The sequence below is a fragment of the Perognathus longimembris genome, chromosome 28 (genome assembly GCF_023159225.1).
Source record: "Perognathus longimembris pacificus isolate PPM17 chromosome 28, ASM2315922v1, whole genome shotgun sequence".
Taxonomy (NCBI): domain Eukaryota; kingdom Metazoa; phylum Chordata; class Mammalia; order Rodentia; family Heteromyidae; genus Perognathus; species Perognathus longimembris.
The window spans coordinates 35487753-35503024 of record NC_063188.1 but is presented as its reverse complement, the minus strand read 5'-3'; the positions used below and the strand labels follow the sequence as shown (position 1 = coordinate 35503024).

The following is a 15272-nucleotide window of genomic DNA, read 5'->3' as shown; positions in this document are numbered from 1 at the left end:
AGTTATTTTGTATTCAAAGTTTGGCTCAAGGAACATTGCTTGGCCTTGGGAGTACTCTAGGTGGCATTGCTCTCAAACAATGTAAGTCAGGTGCATTAAACAAAGGAAAGCAAAGAGAAGACAAAAGTTACTCAATTCATCTGGTAGATTTTTAATCTTTTATAAAGTCTTAGACAAGAAAACTTTTTTTTTTTTTGCCAGTCCTGGGCCTTGGACTCAGGGCCTGAGCACTGTCCCTGGCTTCTTCCCGCTCAAGGCAAGCACTCTGCCACTTGAGCCACAGCGCCGCTTCTGGCCGTTTTCTGTATATGTGGTGCTGGGGAATCGTGTATCCGAGGCAGGCACTCTTGCCACTAGGCTATATCCCCAGCCCCAAGAAAACTTTTAAATATAGTCCCAGTGCCTTTCAGAAACTTATAATTTTTCATTTGTATCCTTGTTATGAAAGCTGCTCCATTATGTCTTGCATTATGGTAGTTTGTGTGTCTTTATTACTGTACTAAAAGTTCCTTAAAAGTTGAAGCTATAATTTTCACAGTATCTTGGTTGTTGAAAGGCAATATTAAATATATGCTTTCAAAAATTGGAGCAGTGTGAAAGAAGCCCAGTGTCAGTAGTTCCTATCTGTAATCCTAGCTACTAAGGAAGATGAAATCTGATAATTATGGTTCAAAGCCAGCCTGAGCAGAAAAATGCTGCAAGTCTCCATGTCCAATAACTAGCAAAATGTCAAACTGGAGGCGTGGCTAAAGTGGTAATAACCAGCCATAAGCAAACTCGGAGAGCCTGAGGCCTTTAGTTCAAGTCAAGTACTAGCACATACACCTTCCCTTTCCTGACCCACAAATAAAGTCATTTGAAAGAGCAAAAAGAACAGAATAGGAAGGAGTCAATATTGGTTCTGATAGGAACTATCATCGAGAAATAGGAATGAACAAATTTGAGGGATTCATGAAGGCCAATCTAGCAGGAAGAATGGTTCTGGAAGATTTGAGGGAAGAAAGAACAGAATCAAAATTGTGAGCAAAGAAAATTTGGCTTTCCCATACTCCCCTGATTTCTTAGATCTCTTCTGAATCCAGGAATTGTTGTTGCTACTTGCACATATAGTGACTCCCCCTTACTCCTCTCCTATGTACATACATGCATACTTTATTGAAGTAATCATCTATTTTATATAAATGTGTTTTTCTCTAGTTAACTGCTTGAATCTCCCACAATACTTTGCTAAATTTGACTTGCCTGCCTCAGTGAATTTTCTGCTTTTGGTAGCCCCAGCTAAGATCTTCTTGTAGCTAGATTGTATTTTCTTTAGCACGGGCATCATTCTCCTTTTATCACATTGCAATTTTTAGCTCATCATTGGCTATGCAGCTATATACCACTATCCTCCACCCATCTGTGCCCTCATGCCCACCACACAACTGTGAGAGATATGTAGAGGGCTTTAATTTTGAGCTTTTAAGTTGATTCCACGCTCTTTAGATTTCACTTCTTTAAGCTTAAGGTAAACATCCTGTCATGGGCAAATCCAGTATTATAGTAGCCAAAATGTGCTGCAATTCTCACTGCATTGGCAATTCTTCATATTGAAAAAGACTTAAAAAATACCAGCTCCAGCTAAAATGCATATGGGTTATATTTAGTGCCTTGGTGAGAAGATAGGTCACTAGACAAGGCAGGCATCAGTTAGGAAAAATTCACTATTACTTTGAATTTTCAAAGGCCAGAGAAGGATGCTGAAAAAAATGGGACAGCAAATTAGAGTGCCCCATCGTGGAATACGTGGGGCATGAAGTGTCATCCAAAAAATGCTAATTTGAGGCAAAGATTGCCTGCATGGAGAAGTAACTGTCATTTGTCTTAGGAGCTACAATGAAGAATCTCACACTTTCTGAGGTTGGCAGGTTTGAGAGGCTGTGATGGATAACATCACTTAATTTTTCTACATCTTTGCATATGAGTATTTTCTCTGCCTTGAGACTGCTATGGGTCCTTCTTGGCGTATATTTCCTGGAAGCCTTTTTTTTTCATTTCTTAATTATTTTTTTACTCCCTGCTTCTTCCATCACATTCACTTCTATTCTTTCCTTTGCATTTCTTCTCTTTTGTGTCATTGCTAATATTCACTGCGTCCATCCAAATCAAGCTTAGATACTTTCAAGGTGTTTTGAGAACTATAAATAATTGATGTGAAAATTTTGTTTATAAAGAATTTTATCGAAAGGCAACAACAGCCTCTTCATTTTAGCTCCAGATTCAGGCCTGTTGCATTTGTCCCTGTGTGAACAGACCTGGGGGAGTTGAGAATATCATTTTGATTAGGTAGATTTTAAGACAAAGCTGTTACTTTGGGTTGAACCCCTCTCCTCACCCATCGTCCATCTGTCTCAGTGCATTTTCTTCAGCTACTGGTGCTGTTTGATAAAATTGGAAACGCTGCAACTCACATCTGTCTAAGCAGATGGAGTACATTTTCATGAGTGTTAACTGATTCATGCATTACACAAAGAAAGCAACCTATGTTAAAACATTATGACATTGCATTAGCAGTTGTGTGCTTATAGAAGAATTGTTTCCTTGACATTTCCCTTTGCCCCATGGTTAAGCCCAGGCAAATTTTAAAGAAAAATGAAAACTGTGTCAAGTTCATGATAGTAGGAAAAAATAGTACTGAGAGGAAAAAGAGAATCTAGATACCCAAGTGCCTTCAAATTATGAGTTCCTTTTAATTTTTGTAGTGGATGATCCTTCAGCAGAAAGACTATAATAATAATGTCATCATGTAAACACACATACACACACATGCTTGCACACACACATGTGTACGGACATAGAGAAGTACTCAGCCATCTGGTGAAATGGCATGACCGTCTCTCACTTGATTTGAAAGTGTTGTCACAGTGTTTGGGATTGTGCGTGACCCCATCTCATAGATTTCCTCTATACTTTCCTCACCATAGAAAGTTACAGCCTGTGATTTTAAGCTTTGATAAGTGACCAGCATTGACGAGTTTATGATGTCCACCCATTTGTAACAGTGAACCTCTCAGTGGCTTTGTATTTTTATCCTCTGTAGATATGACTTATCACATAGTAGCATATTGAGGTCTCCCTTTAGTTGTCTACTAATAATTATCCATTTTCCCAGAAAATGTGTATTCTTCCAGCCAAGAACATTGAACTTTATTGTTCATTTTGTGCAATTTGCCATTTGAGTGCTGTAGCACAATAGAGAACAGCTCCATTTGCAAATGATGCTACTACATATTCTGACCTATTTTTTCCCCTTCAGGAATAATAACAAGGGTAATAAAAACTCAGTTGAAGCTGCTGTATAAGCACACATAAAGGCCTCAAATTACAGGGCAGATTCTAAGCTACAAAGCCACTGAAACCACGAAAACCTTCTTGTGACTCCTTTCACAGTTCTAATAACTATGACCATGACTGTCCCAGATTTCTACAAGAGGAAAACATTATTCTGTTGGATTAGTTTGGTGGTTTTATAGCTTTTTAGCTACAAAATCTGGTCAGTATGAATTTTTTACTACAACTATCCAAGATTTGGATAATTGGGGGACTTTAAAGCAAAGACAAAAGAGAGCTGAAATATTTGAAACTTTCCCTGTCTCATGCCTTGTAGCTGGTAAAAACCACTATCCACTGCAGATGTTTGCTGGAGAAGATTCCAGAGTAATACCTGGAAAGAGCATCAGCGAGAATTAAGTAATTTCACCTGACAACCTTACCTTGTGCCAACGTGCTAAGGGCCTTGTTTTTATTGGTTCATGGCCTCTGTCTGTTCTTGACTAAATCCTATCTTTCCCCGAAGGCTTTTGAACTGAAGAGAATTGTGGGGAGCTTTGAGTAGCCTCAAAGGGGAACCACAAAGATTAAGATAGGATCCTAAAAAAGAAAAGTAACCTGTATATAAATAATGCTCTATGAGTTCCTGGAGTACTGTGCTGTGCTGTGCTGCTGGTCTTCATATTCCTAATCTGGAAACGTCAATGTATGATGGGCACAGTAAGCATTGGGATCCCACTAACATTCCCCTCATTGTTTGGCACCAAAGTTGTACTTGTGCTCCGACATTCACACACATGTGAACGCACACCCCTCTATGCATCTCCCTTTCACAGCTTCATGTTGACACTGACTTGTCTCATTTCACCACACATTTGCTGAGTTCCTCTGATGTGCCAGACACTAGGTTAGACCGTAAATTTGGACACAAAAAGAATAGGGAGCTGCCAGTCTGTTAAAAGAGATTAATAAGTAAATAAATTAATTAGGTAAAAGGAACATATGAAACCTTAGAAATACAAAGCAGTAAGTTATCATGTAACCTTCATTTGCATTGCTTAAATAGTTTGAACACACATTTACATTTATAACATAAATAGGGGTTTCACAAATCTTCAGAGTGACCTCCTCAGAGTGTCAATTGTGTCATTGGTGTTATGTATAAAATCTTTGCAACAATTTCTATGTTATCATCCTTAAAGGAAAAGGGATTCCTTTTCCTACTTACCTCTTAACTTTTAATGCTCTTTCTGAAAGTAGTAGCAGTGTGATTAGAGAAGCCTTCCATTTTAAGGTGTCCTGGTTAAAATAGTATCTGTTTAACTCCAGGCCCCCTCTGCTTAGAGCCACAAATACCTGCTTCTACTTATTCTCCAAAAGGAGAAATCACACAGAGGAGGAATTCTCCAATTTTTATATACTTGGCTTTACAGTAACGTTTTTGGAGCTGCAATGCTCAAGAAAATACTGAGCCAGACTTACTTTTATGCTCCTTGGCAGCCAGATAAGTTCCCTTTAGTCTAATGCAAGCAATGACCACAGTATGTTCCCGAGTAGTATACTAGACATTGTGGAAGTTTAAAAAGAAATGTGTTTAAAAATACTGCCAGTTATCAGATATTGCTCATCAAACATCTGAGACTGTGAATCCCATAACACTTATTAAAATAAATCTAAACTTTAAGCTTGTAAAGTTCCTTTGTGGATTTCCCCAAACATCTTCTTGAATGATTGCCATATGTAGTAAATGCTCCTGTGATAGATAAGATAGAGATAGAGGATGATGGCTGTTTCCTTATGTGTCTTCAGCACTACTTCTCCACTTCTCCAGTCTTAGCCCCATTGCCAATCCCTGATTGCTCTAAAACACATCAGCCTCTTTGGATTTCTTGAGCTTGTCAATGATAATGAAGACTAATAAGGACAGAAAATTAAAAGAATGCCACATAAGAAACCAACTGATCTGTCTGTGCATGTTGGTGCCCACCTGTACTCTGTATTCCCAGCGACCTGAGAGCCAGAGATAGGAGGACTGAAGTTGCAGGATAGCGTGGTTAAAAATAATACCTACACTCTATCGCCAACAAAACAAAACAACACCAATCCAAAAAAAAACCCACAGGCCTGGAGGTTTATACCTAATAATCTCAGTTATCTAGGAGGCAGAGGTAGGAGAATAGTGTTCTGAGGGCTGGCCAGTGCAAAGGCTTAAGAAACTATCTGTAAAATAAACTAGAGGATTACAAAGCCCTAAATGCAAACCTTAGTACCACCAAAATAAAAATGCTATTGTTATTTCTCATCTCAATCCATGCTCAAGGAACAACCCTGCTTGCAGGTAAGGATTTGATTTGCTAATCTTTTAATGCTATCTCCATTTCTATTGCCTTTGTTTTTCTGCATAGACAGGATGCTAAGGGAAACTATCTATGTTGACTATTTCTCAGCATGACACCAAGTACACAATCTTGATAGCCTTAAAGAACTCCTCGGTTTGCTTTTGAGGTACCCAAAACAAATTACTGTGTGAATGAAAACCAAGGTTACAGAATGAACTTGAGGCCAAGTAGGACATCCACGACCACAAACCCAAGGAAGAATGCTCTAGGGATTATGTGGTTCCTATTTGCCAACAGAAGGCAAAACCAATAACTGGCGGGACTGTGTAGGAACTGCTCAAGAGTCAGCATTCCTTCCACAACAGTTTCTTTAACTGCATGACATAAAAAATAGCCTATTCAAAATTACAAGGCCATCAAGGACTATCCTGTATTCTTTCCAGGGAAAAACATGGTAATTAACTGCTGTAGAATGATGGATTTTTCCCAACACAGCTGTCACAACTGCTATTTTAAATCATTTATTATGGTTTAAAATGTGTAATCCCCAAGAAATTGATCATTACTGCAACTCAGTGCTGGTTTTTTCAGTGCCTTAACAACCCTCAGTTTTGCATCAGACTATTAACCAACAATAGCTAGTCAAAAAGTACTCAACTACTAATTGATTTTTTTTCAATGATAAATTCTGTCTTCTTTTAAACAAAATTTTACTTTAAGTTGTTACACTGAATTTTCTGGTGTAACAAAAACAGATGCACTCTTATATATCTCCTTTTCATCTCTATGCAGTCATGGCTCCTTTTTCGTATGAAGTATGTCTTTAATGGAGGGACCATCTTATTCAGTATTATCTTATGACATTTGCTCATGAAATTCCATCCACAGGGCTCAACCACTACTTCTGAATCTCTTTAAATACTTTCCCTGGGCTGGGGATATAGCCTAGCGGCACGAGTGCCAGCCTCGGATACACGAGGCCCTAGGTTCGATTCCCCAGCACCACATATACAGAAAACGGCCAGAAGCGGCGCTGTGGCTCAAGTGGCAGAGTGCTAGCCTTGAGCGGGAAGAAGCCAGGGACAGTGCTCAGGCCCTGAGTCCAAGGCCCAGGACTGGCAAAAAATAAATAAATAAATAAATACTTTCCCTGGTCCAACTGGCATTCACATCCTCTGTGAGGTTTTCCTAGTTTATCCCATTATTTATACAACACAGTGGTCAGTAAAGGAGTCATGTAAACACAGTGTTTCATGCTAGAGATACCAAAGTAAAAGAACTGATTTCCACAGTTTTTATGTTTTACCTGCTTTAACTAATGGAGTGACAGAATCTTTCATATAATTGATGCACTTGAAATCTAGGCTTTCTTGCTTTAATGCATTTTCTGTTGTCATATTCTGTATCTAATACATTTACACACATACCCTCCTCAACACTGTCAGTATGATATTGATTTAGGCTCCACCTAGAATGACAATCCTTCCCAAGCACCAAGATCTATTTCCTATCTCCTAGATCTCAGTTCTGCTAACACAATAGCAAGGAGAGGTAGTTACTTCCATCTAAACAGGCCCATGGGCAGAGTGCAGACAAAGAAAACAAACATGGCAGTATTGAGAAGCTTTGTGTCAAAAGGAAGATGCCACACTGGTTGGTGAGGTAAAAATTACCAAGGCAAGGACCAAGACACTGATAATTCATAAAATATCCTTTGTAGTTAGTGGTCCAGTTCTATTTCCTTCTTGTCACCATATAAGTTGACCTTTTATGACTTTTGAGATAGTCCTCCAAAAAAATAACTAATTTAGAATCTCATAATTTGACTTTATAGAAATAAATTTGTGCAGATTTCTATTAATTGAATAATAGTACAAAGCTTTTTGTGACTATCTCTTTATTTTTTGGTATGTATATGCTTTTCTTGCCTTCCCTTTCCTTCTCTCTTTCCCTCTTTCCTTCCTTCCTTCCTTCTTTCCTTCCATCCTTTCTTCCTTTCTTGTTTTCTTCCTTCCATACTGAGGTTGGAACCCAGATCCTCATGCTTAATAAGCTGGTTCTCTACCAATTGAACCATTCCTCCATGCCTGTTTTGGCTGGTTCTTTTGAGAAAGGGTGTTGCAAATTTTTCTGCCGAGTCTGGGATTGAATCCTCCAGATTTCAGCCTCTCCATTAGCCAAGATTACAAGTGTGAGCCACTGGTACCCATCATGCATCAGCTTCTGCTTAAAGCAAATATATGAATGTGTGTGTATATATGTGTAGGGGTATATAATTTAAGATAGTGGCTATGTATTATGCATTTTAATATTTTATATGTCATTAGTGGCTTAAGTTGGGGACATGTAAAATTTTCTGTTAGTAAGGAATGTTCAAAATGCTAATGATTATTTTAATGCAAATGAAGAGCATCAGTATCATAATAGAATGTTTTCCCTTGGGGAAGTAGTATACATAATGCTTCTTATTTGACTATCTAACTTAATTAAGAACATAAATATTTACGAACTAAAAATCAACACTTTGAGAGATTTGTGTTTCCTCTTGGGTAATTTCAATTAGACATAGTGGAGAAAATATTAATTATAATCTGGGAGTATGATCCCAGAAAACAGTTGCAAGAGTATGAATTTGTCAGAAAGTTATTTAGAAGCTTATTTATAGCTTTCTTGGTAGCATATATTCATTTACTTGAATCCTTTAAACCGCAGAATTCAAGGATGTATGTGAAAGCTTTCAGACTTTCTTCTGCTCTCTCATTGTTTTAGATATGTACATCTTAAACACTGCAAATTCTGCCAATACAATTGCAATAATAGTATCTTTCTACGTATTCACAGCCCCTTCATTAAAGATTTTGTAATCTAATACAATTCAGTTGTTAATCTAATTCAGTTAATTTATTTCTGAGCCAATGAAACCAGTGGAGAATCTTTATTACTGATATTGTTGGCAGGTAAACTAGACAACAAATAACAAAATACACATTTATAATGTATGGCTACTGTTACTATTTTTCTGTGTAATATTTACTAGAGCCAATGACAATTGTGATTAATTTAGAATCTAAAACCATACTCTTTTTCTTAGCATTCTCTGTGTCCTTAGCATTCTGTGTGTTTACACTAATTATTTTAACTTAATTTTTCATAAAACACACTTTTAACTAAAATAAAAGGCACATCTTCAAAACTGAGTTATAGGACCTAGTTGAACATATTTAGAGAGACAATCTGTTTATTACCATGACCTTCATCTAAGGTCACAAAATAGCTTCTATATATTCTGTAAACCACCAGATGGCACTACTAAACAATTAGAAGTGTCAAGATAGCTGTCCAAGGGGTGATATTAAGATACTTGTACTAATAAATTAACAAGGTCAATCTAAATCCCTTTGTACAACTACTTAAAGATTAAAAATAAATTAACTATTAAAAATAATAGTGTTTCACTTTTTAGAACCAATGTCAATCACTTCTAATGGGTAGATTATGAAAGAGAAATAATAGTGACTTTACAGAGGAGAAACCTGACATCCATTACCTTGACAAGTGTTCAAAGTTGCTAAGACACAGTTTTGCCGTGTAGTCCTGATATAAGACAAGTGCATTTCTACTCTGTGGTATCCTTTCCTCAAGCCAATAATACTGTATAATTACAAGCAAACACCAGCCAAATCCAAACTGAGGAACATTATACAAAATATTGGACTGATGTCTTGAAAGATGTCACAGATATAGAAAAAAGGGGGAAATTGAGAACCTGTCACGTACTACAATTAGATAGAATGTGGTATCTCAGTTTGGGTGCTGAAAAGAAAATATTCTTGAGAAATGTGAAGACATAGGGGAAAAAACCTGTAATTTAGATTGTGACCATTGTACCAATCTTAATTTCTTACTTTTGACAGTAATAGGTTAACATGAGAGGAAGCTAGTTAAAGAACAGGCAATAACTCATCACACTATCAATGAAACTATGCATTGAGTTTACATAATTTCAGAATAAACATTAAAATGAAATGATAGGCTAGGTGCTGGCAGCTCATGCCTGTAATCTTACATGCTTAACAGGCTGAGGATCCTGTATTGAAGCCAGTCCAGGCAGAAAAGTCAGTGAGTTTCTTATAACCAGTTAACCAGCAAAAAAGCAGATATGGAGTTGTGGCTCCACTGGTAGAGCATTAGCCTTGAGCAAATAAGCTAAGGGACAGCAACCAAGTCCAGAGTTCTATCCCCAGACCTTGCACAAAGATAACGAAATTAAAGTTCAAAATGAATTCATGGAAGTGGTACCTTAACAGCAACAATTAAGCATTTTCTATTATCCGTATACACAAAACTTCGAACAAAGCTTATATAATGCTTTGATCTTGCTCCATTACATGATTCCAAGATACAGGGTTTAATTTTCTTGTTTAAAAAAGTGACTATATTTTGGAAAATCCATATTGGGATATGTTATCTAACAAAAGAGCAATAATATTGAGCAATTTTTAAATGTGAAGCAACTACAGATCACGTGAATCCAAATAAACTACACAAATGGCCAGTCCCCATGACCTCATCTTGATAACCAATTATTTTCACATACGTTCACAATCTCAAGTTCCACATGGTTTGAGAGGACATCATTCAACACAGTACAGCTAAACGATCAAATTTACTGCTAAAGGACTAGCAAATGAGGCATTTTATTTGAATTTAACCTATTCACTGTAACACTGAACTGAAAACTTTAACATAACTAGAACATGTTTACAAATTAGCAGCAACAAAATTAAATCTCTGATGTGAAACCCATATTGCTCAGTTTTAAAATTATAAACCCATAATTTTCACTTGGCATTTAGGATAAAATAACTTCTCAAAAGCCATCGTTTTTCTAAGAAGAAAGAATCTTCCAGAACATATTCCTTTTATAAATATTTTACTTCTCTTATTTAGGAGATATTGACAGTTTGAACACTGTCAGTTATAAATCACTCTTACCAATGGTAATTATGGAAAATTTCATGTGAACATAAACGCAGTGAAAGGATGTTTGCACAGTACCACATAATCAGTTGAAAGAAGTGTTTGGTAAAATACCTCCTTTTTATTATATTAAGCGAAGTAAGCCAGACCCAAAAAACATTAGGTTGCATAGTTTCCCTCATTGTAATAATTACAATGTGCCTGTAAATCTACAAGTAAGCCCAATGGATAGTAAAAGACAAAAAATTACACTTGTACATGATAAATTAAACAGGACTATAAACATTCACACAGGGAAACCAAAGGAGACTTTCTTAGGAGAGGTTCACAAGGGCTCAATAGCTATGTGCAAATGATCATATAAAATGATGCTTATCTAAATGAACTCCAAGAAATGAAAACAAGAGGTTTTGTATATAACTTTTGTGGTTCTTTCCTTTCTGCTTTTCCCCTTTTGTCCCTGTTTCTGATGTCTGTATTGTATGTAAGTTTATCGATTTGGGGAGAATAAGGGGAAGCATAGAAATGGTGGGACATAGGGTGATCTAATTCATCAGCGATACTCACTAGACATGGCCTATACAACTTGTGGGGGAAGGGATTTGGGAGGGAAAAACTGGGAGAAATCAAAGGATGAAGTGACACTGTTCAAAAAGAAATGTACTCAATACCCTATTTATGTAACTGTAATGTCTCTGTATATCACCTTTATAATAACAATGAAAAATTAAAACAAAACTCCTCCTTCTTTACTATTTTCAATTGAAAATTTGCACTTTTCATCTGGAGGCTTTGGTGCAATACATTCCTAAACAAAAATACACTTAAAAATGCAATAACTGACAAACCATTGCAATAGCAATACTTACAAAACCAATTGGTGTAAACAAACTGTACAACTCATGGGGGGAGAGAAGTGGGGAGGGGGAGACGGGAAAATTAGGGAGGAGGTAACAAGTTGGACAAGAAATGTTTTTGCCTTACATATGAAACTGTAACACCTCTGTACTTCACTTCGACAATAAGGGGGAAAAAAAGCAATAACTCTAAATGGTGGCTATGTCCAATTTAGTGCAAAGATTAAATCTAAACTCCAAAGACTTCACTGGACTTGTATTTATAATGAAATGAGCTTTCTGTAAAATGTTGATAATTTAATATTTCTCCTTTTGGTATATACCTATGTTTCATCTCGTTGTTTGCAATATATTATGTATTTGACTTTATTCAATTTTAGTTTTTTTTACTTTATTTGCTTTAAACTAGGTAGAGTAACAAGATAACATTTGACTTTTATCCCTACTCTTGGTTTCAGGGACTTCATGAAAAGACTGGCGCAATTACAGCTGTTAAGGTGATGAATGCCCGCAAGGTAAGGCAATAGTACATCTTGTCTAGATTGTACTTCTTTAATGGACTGTTTTTGTGATGAAACAACTCAAAATATTTTGATTGTTCTTAAGTCATTATTTTATATACTTGTTATGTTAATTTCAGTTCATCGTGATTATTATCTAATAGTTTTACTTCTTAGTATATTAAACTTACTGAATGTTATATTTTCATATTTAAAATACTTCAGTGGCACTAAAAGTTCTGCATATTTTGGTAACAATGAAGAAAATATCTGTATTCTTCCTTATTTCAGGCTTACTTTTTTGGTGTTGGAGAGAGCAAAAATTTATTTGCACTAATAGTGTGTCAATATTTCTGTGCTCCATAATAACATTCCCTCACCAATGATTGTTTCTTAGAATTGAGGTCACTAGATGCTTTTTGACAGCTAGAGGGAAAGAAGTGATCAGAAATGTATACTTTTTATGTATTTCCTGACAGATAATCAAGAGACATCGTTTAATTGGCCCTGTCCCTATTAATACTCATACATTGTGCTAGGGTTCATAACATATTATTATGGGATTTGCTAAATACTGATTCATGTCCTCTTTCTAAAGCATGAGTAACTCACTTTCTCAAGAAAATATGAACATGAATATAGTAAGGCTCAAGAAATTTTTACTTCATTATATCCAAACAGAAATCTTTGCTGGAAAAACTGTACAGATTTCATGGAACTGTTGTCAATATGATAAGCTGTTGTTTTCTAATTTCTGCTGGAAGTGAATTGTTGAAATGGTTTTTGTTTAGCCATTAAATGTCAAATGGTGATTTATTTTGCCTTACGAAGCCTTAGCTTCCAAACCTTAGCTTTCCCTTTGGTTTTTTAGGTGAGACTACATGAAATAGTTATTTCATTGTTTCAGCTTGAAAGTTCTACTGCTACACATACTATATATTTTAAAATATTACTTTTTTGAATACTACATTTTAAATGTTACTTTCATAATGTTTAAAAAGTATGTTCATAGTTGGCCACCAGTGGCTCTCACCTGTATCTCAGCTACTCAGGAGGCTGAGATTTGAGGATCTAAATTCCAAGTCAGCACAGGCAGGAAAGTCTGTGAGATTCTTCTCTCCAATTAACCACCAGAAAACCAGAAGTGGCACTGTAGCTCAAGTGGTAGAGCGCTAGCCTTGAGTTGAAGTGCTCAGGGACAGCATGCCTTGGCCCAAAGTTCAAATATTCACAGAAAATTTTTAGGAACAGAAATGATGGAGGATGAGAATAATAGACATGTTAAATTGAACCCCTTTTTATGACTATTTGAAGAAAATAATAATAAATAAATAAAAATCATATTTATCCCATAAATGGTTTTTATTAATAGTTTGTTTTTTGGGGAAAAGCAGTACCTTATTTTCATCAAATTGTCATTTCACTATTAATATAGCAGTTACATACATTACTATTATTTGATGAAATTTCTCCATATAATAAGTTGAAATTAATGAAAATCAAGACAAAACAATATTGTCTTTTCCATTTAGTAGTAAAGGAGGCCAAAATAATCAATCATAAATCATTTTCAGAGAGTAGCAATGGGCCTAATAACATTTTGTTCTTGATTTTTCAGACTCCTTTACCTGAAATAGGAAGGCGGGTGAGAGTGAATAAGTACCAAAAGTCTGTTGGATGGAGATACAGTGTGAGTACTAGAAGTCCTCATTAATACTCAAGTAGCTTTTCTTTTCATATTCACCTTTCTTTAAATTTGGTTCTTTGCATTGTGTCCTTAGGCCATATCTAAAATGTTCTTGCCTGGAAGTTACAACATGTTTATATCTCCTAATATGCTCACATAGATTCAGTCATCATATGTGAATGCTAGCATCTGTGAAAGAACAAGTACTAGAAGAAATGGTTCTTTGAACAATAAAGCCTTGACTACAGGGGCAGGATTGAGTTCATTAACACAACATTGAGCCCTCTCAATAAGTGACCACAAAGAAGGCATCTGTTGGACTAAGAGCAAATTTTGCTCCATTTTAGACATTTAGTAGTCCAGACTCAATGGCATTTCTCCCACTATGATTCTAACAAATATTGCCATTTCCTACGAACCAAGTTATGAGTACTCCTTTTCATTATAAAAGCAATAACAGAAAACTAATAAGCTACACAGCCCAAAAGTCTGTTGTGTCTTAATAAATACAGTCTCAAGTACATTAAAAACAAATCATTCTATTAATGCAATAACATTCAGAAGTTTTCTAGATATATTAAAACAGTATTGCTAAATAGCTTCACCGTTTATTACATACTACTTTCCTTTTTGTGTATAATGTATCTTGAGAACAAAGCATATCTAAACAAAACATCTATTATAGACTTTGGTAGATCAAGATACTTCAAAATACAAGGTATGAAAACAGAATTATTTGATCAGTTCTGATTTCCTCAAATGCTTTTATTAATAAGAATCTTTAAGGATCTTTTCCATATTTCCGTATTTTTTCAATAGTAAAAAGAGTTTTGACTATAGAGTTGGGTGAAATTACAAGGGAAGTTCTGGTATCTTTGAGCTGCCTCTTCTTGACAAAAAGCAGAGTACTTGGGCCAGCCTGGAATGAACTGGCTCTGAGCCAGGAAGTGCTGTAGTATCATATTACTGTGAGATGTGTGAGAGTTTTAAATTACCCACTTGGCCTGGTGGATATAATGTACTTATGTGTTTCTCATAAGCTCAACTTCCTGTTAATTGAGAGTGGCAAACACACTAATGCTTTCCAAATATATCTCATCTATGTTTGTTTGTTTTGGGAGTGTTTACATATATGTGGGAAACCTACTCTTAGAAGTTATTTCTAGTCAAGGACTGTCAATTCTCTGATTATAGGTTTTATTAGGAAAAATCAGCACTAGCTAATCAGGCAGTAAGCATCTCTAAACAATCTTGAATACTTTGGGATAAAAACTGTGTGTCTTACACATTCATCCATTGATTTTGGGGCTTTATAAAAACGGCAATAATATGGCAGTTAAAAAACATGAGCTCAAATAAATTGCCAAAAAGTATTTGGAGGGCTGGGGATATAGCCTAGTGGCAAGAGTGCCTGCCTCGGATACACGAGGCCCTAGGTTCGATTCCCCAGCACCACATATACAGAAAACGGCCAGAAGCGGCGCTGTGGCTCAAGTGGCAGAGTGCTAGCCTTGAGCGGGAAGAAGCCAGGGACAGTGCTTAGGCCCTGAGTCCAAGGACCAGGACTGGCCAAAAAAAAAAAAAAAAAAAGTATTTGGAA

At 36.1% G+C, this 15272-nt stretch overlaps 1 protein-coding gene and 1 long non-coding RNA gene across 4 annotated transcripts in view; both read left to right on the top strand.

The window, feature by feature from the left end:
* Window positions 1-1677, top strand: part of LOC125343471 — a 28996-nt gene extending 27319 nt beyond the window's left edge. The window contains exon 4 of the long non-coding RNA XR_007209341.1: window positions 1666-1677. This is a non-coding gene — a long non-coding RNA (uncharacterized LOC125343471). The remainder of the gene's footprint in view (window positions 1-1665) is intronic.
* A 10271-nt stretch (window positions 1678-11948) lies between these two features.
* Nrk (Nik related kinase) overlaps window positions 11949-15272 on the top strand; it is a 93661-nt gene continuing 90337 nt past the window's right edge. For all 3 annotated transcript variants that reach the window (XR_007209340.1, XM_048335923.1, XM_048335922.1), the window contains exons 1-2: window positions 11949-12000; window positions 13604-13675. Coding sequence is in view for 2 of the 3 variants with exons in the window: in XM_048335923.1 (XP_048191880.1) it covers window positions 11986-12000; window positions 13604-13675 (87 nt within the window). In the remaining variant the exon portion in view is untranslated. The remainder of the gene's footprint in view (window positions 12001-13603; window positions 13676-15272) is intronic.